At 44.4% G+C, this 15,237-nt stretch overlaps 1 protein-coding gene across 1 annotated transcript; it reads right to left on the reverse strand.

Moving 5' to 3' along the window:
• Window positions 1-353: 353 nt before the first annotated feature.
• On the reverse strand, window positions 354-15,205 carry ift20 (intraflagellar transport 20 homolog (Chlamydomonas)). The gene is made up of 4 exons (XM_078224744.1): window positions 14,350-15,205; window positions 4,625-4,710; window positions 3,520-3,623; window positions 354-854 (listed from the first exon to the last, which is right to left on the reverse strand). Exons 1-4 carry the CDS (start codon window positions 14,468-14,470, stop codon window positions 773-775), a joined length of 393 nt encoding a protein of 130 aa, XP_078080870.1. The 5' UTR covers window positions 14,471-15,205; the 3' UTR covers window positions 354-772.
• Between the last annotated feature and the right edge of the window lie 32 nt (window positions 15,206-15,237).

Here is a 15,237-nt window from a genome sequence, read left to right on the forward strand (position 1 = left end):
AGACACCGAGAGGTCAACTAATTCACAGCCCAATGCCAAAAAACTGTTTGTATTTCCTGCAAACAATTCTGGCTAGTTTGCTTTGACAACACCAGGTTAAAGTCCAACAGGTTTATTTGGTAGCAAATGCCATTAGCTTTCGGAGCGTTGCTCCTTCGTCACGAAGGAGCAGCGCTCCGAAAGCTAATGGTATTTGCTACCAAATAAACCTGTTGGACTTTAACCTGGTGTTGTCAAAACTCTTACTGTGTTTACCCCTGTCCAACGCCGGCATCTCCACATCATAGTTTGCTTTCCACATCATTCCTTCTATCAGAGGCAATCACATTGTGCAGTGACAACAGAAACAGCTGTGATGGGTAAGGCACAGCTCCAAACATCAATTTTATTAATGCTGACAAAAGGACACTCAGTGAAAATTGTGTAGACACGATCTCACAAGTTAAACAAATTATTTATGAACAATAAAATATAAAATAATTTGAATTAACAAAATATTTACAAGTGAAATGATCGTGTTCTGATGCTTGCGGAAATGTTATTTTTAAAAAGTCGGTATTAAATTTGTGCACTGCAAATTGCTTATGTAGTTCAAAGAAACCACGTACAAACCTGCATTATAGAAATAACTGATCCATATATATTAATTAAATAATCACACCTCATGTGAAACCACTGCTTTGATGGAATGTGTCACAATGGAATAATCACTGCAAACTTCACTGCATCAGGACAGCCACAGTGTTTTTGATTAGTGTCTCTTCTTCCCATTTCATTTCTGAAGAATGAACTGATCAATGAATTCATTTTGTTCAGCTTCTACTTTTGACAGTGCGTCATACTCTATCCGGTACCTGCAGAGAGAATGATCGCGTTACACACTGCACCCATTGTAGCATTTGTCTAAATGATTCTACATTTGTTACTAGTCTATTCTGGAAAAATAAGCTGCACCTTTTAAGCATTTCTAGATATGTCAATATCTTTTCCCAAAGGTAGGGGAGTCTAAAACTAGAGGGCATAGGTTTAAGGTGAGAGGGGAGAGATACAAAAGGGTCCAGAGGGGCAATTTTTTCACGCAGAGGGTGGTGAGTGTCTGGAACAAGCTGCCAGAGGCAGTAGTAGAGGTGGATACAATTTTGTCTTTTAAAAAGCATTTAGATAGTTACATGGATAAGATGGGTATAGAGGGATATGGGCCAAATGCGGGCAATTGGGACTAGCTTAGTGGTTAAAAAAAGGGGTGGCATGGACATGTTGGGCCGAAGGGCCTGTTTCCATGCTGTAAATCTTGCTTTAAACCTCTATGACCCTATTCTGTAAGTTGATCATTGCTATGAAAGACTGCGCACATCAATAACTAGGCAATTGAGACAAAAAGTATAACTGAAACTTGATTCACAATGTGTTTTTAAAAACAAAAATCTGAGTTTATTTCTGTTGAACAAGAAGCACGGAGAAAATTTGAGTGAGAAAATATCAAAGAGCGTGCAGAGCTGTTTGTAAATAAAGTGGCAACACAGCTGGCCTGAGACTTTCCCAGTGTGGCAAGATAGAAAGCGCAGGGTGGTTACTGTGCCTGGCTCTTCTCCAGTTTAGCAATTACTTGGGGTATTCTTATTACTCGGATCCTTTTTAAGGACTATTCCCAGGCTGACGACTTCTTCACCGCTCGTTTATTGCATAGCACTGACACCTTAAACACAAACAGTTCCAGGGGGCACAGGTTCAAGGTGAGAGGGGGAAAGGTTACGGGAGATGTGCGGGGGGAAGTTTTGACACAGAGAGTGGTGGGTGCCTGGAACGCGCTGCCAGAGGAGGTGGTGGAAGCAGGCACATTAGCAACATTTAAGTGGCATCTGGATGGGTACAGAATAGGGAGGGAATAGAGGGATACAGTCCGATTAAGGGCAGAAGGTTTTTTGTTGTGGTTTAGTGATGGCATCATGATCGGCACAAGCTTGGAGGGCCGAAGGGTCTGTTCCTCTGCTGCACTTCTCTTTGTTCTTTGTCTGAGAATTACCTTGCAAAATGGCCAGCTTGTTTTTTCATTTATTCATGAGGGGTTTGCTGGCAAGGTCAACATTTAGTGCACATCCATCATTGCCCTCAAGGTGGTGGTGGTGAAAAGTGCACGCACACACACACAGACACACAGCCACACACTGCGGTGGGTTCAGTCAGTCACACAAAATACAACAGTTTCATTCTTAAAGCTCAGAACTACAGGCCCAAAGTCTAATGGTGCAGTGAACTTGTCTGCATTCACCAATTAGCTTCTCCTTCGCTTTAAAACAGTTCAGTCTGATCAACTAAACTTCATATTACAGACACCCCCTTTGTACAATTCCGCCTATTTTTCTACAGTTAATTTTTATCTCCAGGTTTCAAATCTCTCCAACCTCATCCCTCGCTTTCTCTAAGTGCTTTCACCCCGACAATCCAAAGAAGATTAGACTGGTGGAAGTCACATCCCATGTTCTGTTGGCACTTCAGAGCAATCTGTTTGAGAAATGGTCAGAAATGGAGGAATGGCCACCCCTTTGGCCCCGGAATTGTATAGCAATTCCAAAATGAAGGAGATTTTAATTTAAAAAAACACTGTGGCTAGCCACATATCTTTCGCTATCTTTGGTCCTGCAGGGAGTACAAGAGTACCTGATGCAGATGCAACTTTTTGGCCAAGTTCCATATTGTTTGCACATGACATGAAGGAGATTTTAATTTAAAAAAACACTGTGGCTAGCCACATATCTTTCGCTATCTTTGGTCCTGCAGGGAGTACAAGAGTACCTGATGCAGATGCAACTTTTTGGCCAAGTTCCATATTGTTTGCACATGACTTCATAGAATCTCTACAGTACAGGAGGAGGCCATTTGGTCCATTGAGCCCGCACCAACACCAATTCCACCCTATCCCTGTAACCCCACATATTTACCCTGCTATTCTCCCCCGAAACTAGGAACAATTTAGCATGGCCAATAACCTGCACATCTTTGGACTGTGGGAGGAAACCAGAGCACCCGGAAGAAACCCACACAGACACGGGGAGAATGTGCAAACTCCACACAGACAGTGACCCAAGTCGGGAATTGAACAAAGATGTGCAGGTTAGGTTGATTGGCCATGCTAAAATTGCCTCGTGTCCTGAGATGCGTAGGTTAGAGGGATTAGAGGGTAAAATACGTAGGGATATGGGGGTAGGTCCTGGGTGGGATTGTGGTCAGTGCAGACTCGATGGGCCAGATGGCCTCTTTCTGCACTGTAGGGTTTCTATGATAACCCGGGTCCCTGGCACTGTGAGACAACAGTGCTAACCACTGTGCCACCATGAATGTAAGGCATGTTTAGCCTTATTTATCTCCTTAGTTGAAAAATAGTATTACTAAGTATAAAATAATAAGAATTAATGATAGTTAATAGCAAAAATTGCATTTAACGGTACCATTACAGTGAATTAATCCAAGGCACTAGCTCAATTCTCCTTTAGTATTAGAAAATACAAGAATCTGACAAACCTTTCGAGCTGCATTTTCTTTTCAGCTATTAAAGCTTGGAGCTGCTGTTGTTGGGCTTCTCTTTGCTTGGCAACAGATTTCAGAAGATTTCGAGCACCTATGGCCTGTAGATGGCAACAGAATTAATTAATGACTCCATGAGACATTTAGTAATCCATCAAGCCAGTTATTTTCTTATCCATTAGATTCCTCCATGATGGGGAGCATTCTTATTCCCCACTACACAGCACAAGGTTCTTTAATTTGTGCTCAATTCCATAACATTATTTAGAAGAATTTTATATCTTCAGTCAACAAGTGGATACTTAGAATCCCTACAGTGCAGGAGGTGGTCATTCGGCCCATCAAATCTGCCCCAGCTCTGTGACATTGTAGCTCACCAAGGCCCTCTCCCCTGCCCTATCCCTGTAACGCCATATATTTACCATGGCTAATTATTCTAACCTACACATCTCGAGACGCTAAGGGGCAATTTAGTATGACCAATTCACTTAACCTACACATCTTTAGACTGTGGGAGGAAACCCGGAGCAAACTCCACATAGACAGTCACCCGAGACTGAAGTCAAACCCAGGTCCCTGGCGCTGTGAGGCAGCAGTGCCGACTGACCACCGTGCTACTGTGTCGCTACAAAACGACTTAACAGCCTTCATTGGTAATCTTAGCAATTAACGTTTCTCAAATGCGCCACACAGTCCCAGTCCCATCATTGCCACAGAAGGCTGTGGAGGCCGAGACGTTGAGCGTCTTCAAGACAGAAATTGATAAATTCTTGATTTCTCGAGGAATTAAGGGCTATGGGGAGAGAGCGGGTAAATGGAGTTGAAATCAACCATGATTGAATGGTGGAGTGGACTCGATGGGCCGAATGGCCTTACTTCCGCTCCTATGTCTTATGGTCTTATGTTTAGTTTAGGGTTTGCATTGTATGTAGGCTTGTACATTCCTGGAAGGGATATATTTACCAAACGCCATCATTTCTGCTGTCTGACTATTCAAAGCTTCATACTGACAGCTTGAATCAAGTGAAAAGCTGATAGCACTGCCAATTCTTTGCTGGAACCTCGTAAAAAACATTCAGTATTATATCCAAAGGAATATTACCTTCATCTTTTCATTCTCAGCTTCTTTAGCAAGCTGATCGACTATTTCAATTAAACCACCAACAATTTTCTGGAACTGGCCTATTTCTGGAAAAAAAAGGTTAAAAATCGTTGAAAAATTGCAGATTATAACCATACCACAACGTAACTCACTACAATATGCCATGTACGAATTGTTCTGGTAGATGTTAAGTTTCAGAGCTCAGTATATCTTTATGGAACTGATAAGATCTTAAAGAGTGAGAATTCAACTTTTGCTTCTACAAGGCAAACCTCTCTCATTACAGTCCAAAGGTGCATCCAACCTCCCTTCACTCCTTGACACCCGCACTGACAAAGAATAACACTGCTGCCCTAGAGTTCCAACCCTAGCAACATTCCTTTACATTGTTCTGGTCCCACCTACTATCCAAATCTCTGGACGCTATGCTGTGCCCAAATTGTACTGCATCTGCAATACATGATGATTTGGTATTACACACAAGTGGTTTCATCAATTCTTGTTAATCATACAATTCCGACAGTACAGAGGATTTGGCCCATCGAGTCTGCACCATGTCTCTGACAGAGTATCTTACCCGCCCTATCCTCATAACCCCACACATTTCCCATGGTTAATCCAACTAACCTACACATCTTTGGACTGAGAGGGGAAACCAGAGTACCCGGAGGAAACCCACGCAGACACCAGGAGAACGTGCAAACTCCACACAGACAGTGACCCAAGCTGGGAATTGAACCCGGGTCCCTGGTGCTGAGACACAGCAGTGCTTACCACTGTACCATTTTGGAATCAAGGATAATAAGAATCCATTATCCCGAGTAAAACGGCCATCAGTCGCACTCAATGAAATGGAAGCACTGCCACTCCATAATCTATATTGTGTGTCAAATTTCCCAATCCAGCAATATGAGCCTAGTGCTAAACCTCAGCAAGGCCATGTTCTTTGGAAATAGGGCTGACCGATCCCTTGTTCCCTTCACCGTCAGGTCAGATTGCCTGAAGGTGCTGGGGACATGGTTTGGAAGGACCAGGATAGGCGTTATTTTTTTTTTGTTCACGCATAGAACATGGGCGTCGCTGGCTGGCCAGCATTTATTGCCCGTCCCTAGTTGCCTGAGGGCAGTTGAGAGTCAAGAACAATGCTATGACTCTGGAATCACACCTAGGCCAGACCAGGTAAGGACGGCAGAATTCCTTCCCTGAAGGACATTAATGAACCATATGGGTTTTTCTGACAATCGATAATGGTTTCATGGTCATCAGTAGATTCTTAACTCCAGATATTTTTCTTTATTAATTTCAAATTCCACCATCTGCCGTGGCAAGATTCGAACCCAAGTCCCCAGAACATTAGCTAAGTTTCTGGATTCACAGTCTAGTGATAATACCACAAGGCCATCGCCTCCCCCAAGACACGGGAAGGAGTGAGTAGGTATTATGAAACAAAAACTGGGTATGTGGGAGCGATACATCCTCTCCACTGCTGGCAAGAACCTGGTCATCAGGTGTGAGACACTCTCGGTGTTACTGTATGTGGCACAGGTCTGCCCATTCCTCACTCCTGCACTGTGGCTATCACTCAAGCCATTTTCCACTTCATCTCGAGGTTGAAAATGGACTAGGTTCTCAGGGATGCGATGTATAAATCTCTAGATAAAGAGGTAAACAATACCGTTCTAATCCTAATGGTCACTTTTGTGTGTTGCTGAATCAAGCTGTGCACAGATCCTGAGTACACAAACACCAAGTGTCACGATGTGCTGAGGTTCTACCTGTCCCCAGTGTTACGAAGGATGGGTCTGGCCATGCTGCTGCAGAATGCTCCAAGTAGTTGAACTGTGCCATACCATCTGTCCCTCATGGGAAAGTTTATACAGAGAAACACCTTTGACCACAAGTCCATCAGAAGTGGTCTGCACATAATGCATTAGAGGCCCTGGGCCAAAAGGAGATGGCGGGTCTGTCAGATGGTTCCCTGAGCAGACTGTGAAAGTCATCTGGCAGAATGCCTCATCAGAACTTTCAAACAAAGACCACGACCTAACTTGGCTGGTGGTAAGAAAGGCCTTTCCCGTCAGGTCCTTCCTACACACCCCGGGTCTCATTCCATTCGCATGCTGGCCTGGAGGTTGGGGAAGAGATCATTGTCCACCTCCTTGTGGAATGTGCCTTTGCAAAGCAGATCTGGAGAGAGATGAAGTGATTTTTGTCGAGTGACACAGGATTCTTGTGCTCTACAGGCTGTTCCTAGGGACGCTCAGCAAGACAAACATCAGCTGTTGCTGGAGGATCATCAACTCGGTGAAAGATGCTCTTTGGTCTGCCTGAAACTTGTTGGTCTTCCAGTAAAAGGAGTTGTCTCCAACCGAGTGTTGCAGACATTCCAAGCCCAGGACTATGTGCTGGGGTACACACTAAAGCTCGGGGCAGCTGCCACAGTCACAATGTGGGATGGTCGCTATCTAAGACCTTTCAGCCACTGTAAAATGGAGGGGGCGGGCGGGGGTGGGGGGAAGAAGAGGGGGAGAGGATTTGAAGAGAACCCCTTGGGCTGTGTGACTCAGTGAATATTACTCGTATCACAATTGTATGGAAGCACCTCAGTGCAGCTTGATCTATGTGGGTAACTTAAATACCATTGCATCATTTGTAATAGCCATTTTGAAATGTCTAATGATTTTTTGACTGCACCGCAGCACCTCAAAGTGCAACATGATCTATGTAGAAAACTAGAATATTTTTGCACACTCTGTGATGGCCATTTTGAAATGTCTGTAATGAGCTTTCAGATATTTTATTAATAAGGTATATTTTTGCAAAAAAAAAGTATTCAATTTGCCACACATCTTTTTCAGCCGAATTCCAAAACGAGATGTTACTACCCAAAGAGAGAAAACGCTGGAAAATCTCAGGCGGTCTGGCAGCAAAAGCTTTGCAAAAGCAAAGCTTTTATAAAGCCAGACCTGCTGAGATTTTCCAGCATTTTCTCTTTTGGTTTCAGATTCCAGCATCCGCAGTAATTTGCTTTTATCCGGGTTCCTACCCAAAATGATTTCATAACTTTAATCAAGGTGCATTGTTAAATGTTCTTCAATAACTAATACCTTGAGCTCCTGGTGAGTTATAGCAGGAAATAAATTACAATTTGTCAACCGTATGGCATCCTGAAATATTTGAATTCAGCTTCGAGGAAGTTTTGGTGGCATTCATAGAATCATAGAAACCCTACAGTACAGAAAGAGGCCATTCAGCCCATCAAGTCTGCACCAACCACAATCTCACCCAGGCCCTACCCCCATATCCCTACATATTTACCCACTAATCCCTCTAACCTACGCATCTCAGGACACTAAGGACAATTTTAGCATGGCCAATCAACCTAACCCACACATCTTTGGACTGTGGGAGGAAACCAGAGCACCCGGAGGAAACCCACGCAGACACGAGGAGAATGTGCAAACTCCACACAGACAGTGACCCAAGCCGGGAATTGAACCCAGGTCCCTGGAGCTGTGAAGCAGCAGTGCTAACCGCTGTGCTACCATGCCGCCACTTTCTCCCAGTTTGATTTCAACTGAATACAAAAGGTGTTTGTACTTCACACACTGTTGGGAAATGAAGCGATACTCTCAGAGATACGTGTCTTAAAACAAGAGTATAATCTACTAATGTGTGACGAGGTTTACACCTTACCCGTCTAGACAACACTTAAATTCAGCCAAAACAATCAAACCACATCCTTCCTTCATTCCAGTCACAGATGGAAAGCACAGGAAGAATGTGGTTTGTCAATCTGCAAGCGATCTTAATGTTAATATTAAACAGTGTAGAAAACCTAATACAAGAGGAACGCTGTTTAAAGCAAATAACTTTTTAGGATACCAAAAGAGAAAGCGCTGGAAAGTCTCAGCAGGTCTGGCAGCATCTGTCAGGAGAGAAAAGAGCTGACGTTTCGAGCCCAGGCAACTCTTTGTCAAAGCTAAAAGGCACAGAAAGTGGGAGATATTTATACTGCAGGGGGAGGGAATGAAAGATGAGTCATAGCCACAGAAACCAGGGAAACAGCTAATAACTGTCCACAGAGAGAATAAAGCGTGTGAATGGCCAAATGGCAGAGAAGCTAAAATGAAGATGTTGGGGGGTGGGGAATGGATGGGACAGAGGAGTTAGTACTATTACAGCAAGCAAGAAAAACTTTACAAAGCATTATTTTCAATACTCTTTAGAAAGTCTGCTCTGCTAGTTATTATTTTACATGCAATCTTTCTGTGGCCGGTGTTATTAATCATTCATTCAAATATACTGTTACACAGTCAGCTTTTCTGCAACTGTATTAGAAACCACAAACCATATTGCAGATTGATAAACTACCCATCATTGTTGGCTATTTTCCCAGATAATGCAATTATGGTTTATAGTTAGCTCCGAATATTAGCATCGTCTGGTATCTGGTCAATCTTTAATGCAGGATCTGTTTGTTTTAAAACCATTCAAGAAAGTTAACAGTTAAGATGCTGCAAAAAAACTGTCAGATTTAAAAACTTGGACTGCTTTCGTTTTTTTTACACTAACAGCATTAGTTTGGACCAAGAGTTACAAAAGCAGATGTTTGCTTTTTGGTTTTATTAAGGCGAGAGAACAGTGCTGGAAATGTGGAGGTAACTGGATCAACATCTTTGGTGAAACGGAATCAAAGGAAAGTCTCCTAGTTAGCCACCCAAACTGCAGCCTAATAGACACCAACTTATTTTGAATAACAGCAAATTACTGCGGATGCTGGAATCTGAAACCAAAAGAGAAAACGCTGGAAAATCTCAGCAGGTCTGACAGCATCTGTAAGGAGAGAAAAGAGCTGATGTTTCGAGTCCAGATGATCCTTTGTCAAAGCTCTTTTCTCTCCTTACAGATGCTGCCTGACCTGCTGAGATTTTCCAGCATTTTCTCTTTTGGGAATTTATTTTGAAACTTTGCCACTTGTGCGCTATCACATGCAAATTTCTGCTCTTCTATCACCCTCACTAATTTCCAGTTCTCAATATAATGACTTCAAAATCTTCAACCTCATTGAAGAAAGTCTCAATGGTCTCACTCTAGCTGTGACCGTCCCAAGCTAGAGTTCATTCCATTGTTCCATCATCCAAATCAGACTCTTTTGCATTGTCCTTCCCTCCACAATTCTCTTCCAAACTTTAACGACTCTCCAAGAATTCGGCATTCTTCCAACATTAGCCTCCTACACATACCTCACTCTCATCATCCACCATTTTTTGAACCTGCAGTCACCTAGGCGACTAAGTGCAGAAATTCCCTCCCTAAACCTCTCCACCTCTCTCACACTCCTTCTTAAAATATACTGCCAACCAAGCTTTTAATAAACACTCTTAAAATCTTCCTTTCATTCAGTTTTATTTTATTAATTCATGAGCTGTGGGCATCATTGACAAGGCCAGCATTTATTGCCTGCCCATCCCCAATCAAGAAGGTGGTGGTGAGCCACCTTCTTGAACCACTGCAGTTCATGTGGTGCAAGTACACCCACAATGCTGTTAGGAAGAGAGTTTGACACATTTTCAAGTCAGGATGGACTGTGACCTCAAGGGGAACATTAATGAGAACCCAGAAATCTTTTACCAGCATGTAGATAAGGCATAGGACAGGCAAGACTAGAATACTTAATGTATACTTTGTTTCGGTGTTTACTAAGGAAGAGGATGCTGAGAAAATATCAGTTGAAGCAAAGACAGTAGAGGTAATGGATGGGATGAAAAACGGAGAGGCAGGATGTACTCTAAAGGCTTGGAATGGATAAGTCACCTGGCCCAGATGGCTTGCATCCCAGATTACTGATGGGAGTGGTGGTGGAGATAGTGGAATGAATTGCCATAATCTTCCTTGGATACAGGGGAGATGCTGGCGAATTGCGAGCATATATGATAGCCTTGTTAAAGAAAGGGTGTAAGGACATTCCTAATAACCAGGGCTGGTCAATTTAACATCAGCGGTGGGTAAGGTTTTAGAAACAATAATCAGGTGTAAAAAAAATTACAGGCACTTAGGAGGTTTGCATGAATTAGGGAGAGCCAGAATGGATTTGTAAAAGGTAGATCATGTTTAACTTATCTAATTGAATTCTTTGATGAAGTAACAGTCAAGGTTGATGAAGGGATGGTGTCTATTTGGCTTTTAAGAAAACTGTTATGTACCACATAAAAGGTTGGCTGACAAAATTGAAGTTCAGCAAATAGGAGGGTCAGTCTCAGTTTTGGTAAAAATTGTCTCATGGACAAACAAAATATAATGAATGATTCAGATATCAAAATATTCAATAAACTTTCACAATTTGTCAACTTTCACAATTTGTCAATGATACCAAACTTGGGAGGTATGGCAAGCAGTGAAGATGATACCAATCAACTACAACAGAATACAGACTGCTAACAGAGTCTGTATTAGACAAGTGACAGGTGGAATTTAATCACGTGAAATGTGAGGTGACATCTTTTGGCAAAAGGAATAGGGAAAGGCAATGGCATAGTGCTAAAGTGCGCTGGGACAGAGACCTTGATGGTTGCTGGGGAGAGGGTAATTAGAATTGACCTTTGAAGGGGGGAGGACAGATTGAAAGGATAGTAAGCAAAGCATATGTTGGGCTTTGTAAATAATGCCGTTGGGTACAAAGATGGGGACGTTATGTTAGATATTTATAAAGCTGAGGTTAGGTCCCCATTGGGGTATCATGTCCAGATCTGGCCAACAGACTTTAGGAAGGGTGTGAAGACTCTTGAGAAGGTGTAGAGGAGATTTACCAGAATGGTTCCAGGGATGGGGGAATTTTACTACAATGTTTAGCTGGAGAAGCTGTGGCTATTTTCTTTTGAGCAAAGGAGGTTGAGGGGAGATCTGACAAAGGTGCACAAGATTATGACAGGTTTAGAAAAGTTAAAAGTTTATTTATTAGTCACAAGTAAGGCTTACATTAACACTGCAATGAAGTTACTGTGAAATTCCCCTAGTCGCCACACTCCGGCACCTGTTTGGGTACACTGAAGGAGAATTTAGCATGGCCAACGCACCTATCCAGCACGTCTTTCAGACAGTGGGAGGAAACTCACGCAGACACAGGGAGAACGTGCAAACGCCACACAGTCACCCAAGCCGGGAATTGAACCCGGTCCCTGGTACTGTGAGACAGCAGTGTTAACCACTGTGCCACCATGCGATGAGATGGATGGAGAAAAGCTATTATTAGCTGATGTTACAAGGACTAGGGGCCACTGATTTAATGTTTTGGGCAAGAGATGCTGGAAGATGAGAGGACAATTTTTTAAATGCAAGGAGTGGTAATAACCTGGAACACCCTGCCAATGAGGGCGGTGGAAGCTAGGATGTTTAATGATTTCAAAAGGAAATTAAATAGACACTTGAAAGAAATAACCATGCAGGCCACGTAGGTGTATTAACAAAATACTACAATTCAGAAGAGGCCCTTTGGCCCATCAAGTCTGCATTGATGCATGATAGGCTGTGACCTGCCCACCTAATCCCATTTGCCAGCTCTTGGCCCATAGCCTTGAATGTTATGGCATGCCATGTACTCACTCAGGTACTTTTTAAAGGATGCGAGGCATCCCGTCTCCACCATCTTCCCAGGCAGTGCGATCCAGACCGTCACCACCTTCTCGGTAAATAAGTTTTCCCTCAAATCCCCCCGAAACCTCCCACCCCTCACTTTTAACTGGTGTCCCCATATAACTGATCCTTCAGCTGCTCCCTATCCGTTCCCCTCAATCTTGAACACCTCAATCAGGTCGCCCTTCCATCTTCTTTGCTCATCTATATCATTTATATAAATGACGAACAATAGGGATCCCTGGCCACTGACCTCCAGTCACTAAAGCAGCCGTCAGTCATCACTGTCTGTCTCCTACTGCTAAGCCAATTATGAATCCAACTTATCAGATCACCCTGTATCCCAAGTGCATTTGCCTTCTTTATTAGTCTCCCTTGTGGGACTTTGTCATTGGTTTTGCTGATATCCATGTAAACTACATCAACTGCACTACCCTCATCTGCACACTTGGTTACATGCTCAAAAAATTCAATTCTACATAGATCCAGCATGAATCCGATGGACCAAATGGACTCATTCTATACCATATGGGTGCTCCGGTTTCCTACCCCATCCAAAGATATGCAGATTGGCCATGCTAAATTGCCCCTTACTGTCAAAAGGTGTGTAGCTTAGGCGGATTAGCCATGGTAGATATGCAGGGTTACAGTGATAGGGTGGAGGGAAGGGCCTGGGTGGGATGCACTTTCGGAGAGTCGGTGCAGACCTGATGGGCCCAACAGCTTCTTTCTGCTCTGTAGGAATTCTATGGGGTTTCAACTGCTGATTTCTTCTGCAATCTGATCCACTAATGCCCAAAGCAGTTTATACTCCCGTTATCAGCTCTGTGATCAACACACATCTCCAAATCAGAAAGTCGTGATCCAAGTGCCACTTCAGAGACTTGAGGACATACTCAAGGCCAACACTCCAGTGCAGTACAGAAGGGAGTGCTGCACCGTCGTTGACATAGTCTTTTGGATGTGCTTAAGTTTGTTTATTTATTAGTGTCACAAGTAGACTTACATTAACACTTCAATGAAGTTACTGTGAAAGTCCCCTAGTCGCCACACTCCGGCACCTGTTCACTTTTACAGATGCACCATTGAAAGCATTCTTTCTGGTTGTATCTCAGCTTGGTATGGCTCCTGCTCTGCCCAAGACCGCAGGAACTACAAAAGGTTGTGAATGTAGCCCAATCCATCACGCAAACCAGCCTCCCCTATCCATTGACTCTGTCTACACTTCCCGCTGCCTTGGAAAAGCAGCCAGCATAATTAAGGACCCCACGCACCCGGACATTCTCTCTTCCACCTTCTTCCTTCGGGAAAAAGATATAAAAGTCTGAGGTCACATGCCAACCGACTCAAGAACAGCTTCTTCCCTGCTGCTGTCAGACTTTTGAATGGACTTACCTTGCATTAAGTTGATCTTTCTCTGCACCCTAGCTATGACTGTAACACTACATTCTGCACTCTCTCCTTTCCTTCTCTGTGAACAGTATGCTTTGTCTGTATAGCGGATAAGAAACAATACTTTGCACTGTATGTTAATACACGTGACAATAATAAATCAAATCAAGGTACACAGAGGGAGAATTTAGCACGGCCAATGCACCTAATCAGCACATCTTTCGGACCGTGGGGGGGAAACCAGAGCACCCGGAGGAAACCCACACAGACACGAGAAGAATGTGCAACTCCACACAGACAGTGACCCAAGCCGGGGCAAGCCAGGAATCGAACCCGGGTCCCTGGCGCTGTGAGACAGCAGTGCTAACCACTGTGCCACCTGAGACTTTAAACTCAAGTTGTCAGTTGAGGTTGTATAAAACATCTCCATGGCAACATTCCAAATATTAGGGAAAACCTCCCAGTATTCCTGCCATTAATCCCTCAACATAGACGGTGGGATCTTGCTGTGCACACACCGTTTGCCACATCTCCCAACAGCGACTAAACTTCAAAAAAGTACATCACTGGCCGCAGAACATTTTGGGACGTCCTGAGGTGGCGAAAGGTGCTATGTAAATGCAGTTTTCTCCTCTTTTATCGTAGTTTTATTCCCCCCTCCTCCTCCCTTTACTCCCATATGGTGACCTCCTTGTACCTACTTTCCACAAAATCCTTGCACTCCTCCTTCAGTTCGGTGGTATTTTGAGCCACCTCAGGGTCCAGGACCCTCAATTTGTTGAGCTCGTCGAAGTGCAGGCCGGCCTCCCCCAGGGCCTCCATCGCCAGGCCCGGTTCCCGCCCGCCCGCTGCCACGGCGACGACCCTCAGCAGGAGCGACAGCGCAGGCGCGGCTGGAGTGGCGAAGAGGCGGCTCTACCCGCGCATGCTCAGTGACAGATCTCTGTGGGTCCAGCCAGGGGGAATTTGAGCAACGTTCTCTTCCCAGTCAAGAACGTTAGTTTACCCATCTGTCAAAGGTATATTAAGCAGACGAGTAAAAACTGCCATTGCTGCCGAGCAGTTAAATAAATCGAATCTTACTCCTCACCATTAAAATATAATTTATGGATGGTCCCTAACAATTTCCCACTGGTGAGAGGCATACGCTTGCGCAGTAAACTGGCGAGAGACGGCCGGTGCCATGCGCGTGCGCAGTAAGCCGGTGCGTGCCGGCGGCAGAGCCATGCGCGTGCGCAGTAGGCCGGTGAGTGCCGGCGGCAGAACCATGCGCGTGCGCAGTAAACAAGCGAGAGCCGGCCGGTGCCATGCGCAGTCAGCCGGTGAGTGCCGGCGGCAGAAACATGCGCGTGCGCAGTGAACCGGCGGCAGAGCCATGTGCGTGAGCAGTAAACAGGCCAGTAAAGTAGTCTCACAACACCAGGTTAAAGTCCAACAACAGGTTTTTTTGGTAGCACGAGCTTTCCGAGCGCTGCTCCTTCTTCATCAGGCGAGAGCCGGCTGGAGCCATGCGCAGTGACCTGGCGAGGGGCCGGCGGCAGCGCCGTGCGCGTGCGCAGTAAATCAGTGAGAGCGGGCGGGGGAACCCA

The sequence above is a fragment of the Mustelus asterias genome, chromosome 12 (genome assembly GCF_964213995.1).
Source record: "Mustelus asterias chromosome 12, sMusAst1.hap1.1, whole genome shotgun sequence".
NCBI classification, from domain to species: domain Eukaryota; kingdom Metazoa; phylum Chordata; class Chondrichthyes; order Carcharhiniformes; family Triakidae; genus Mustelus; species Mustelus asterias.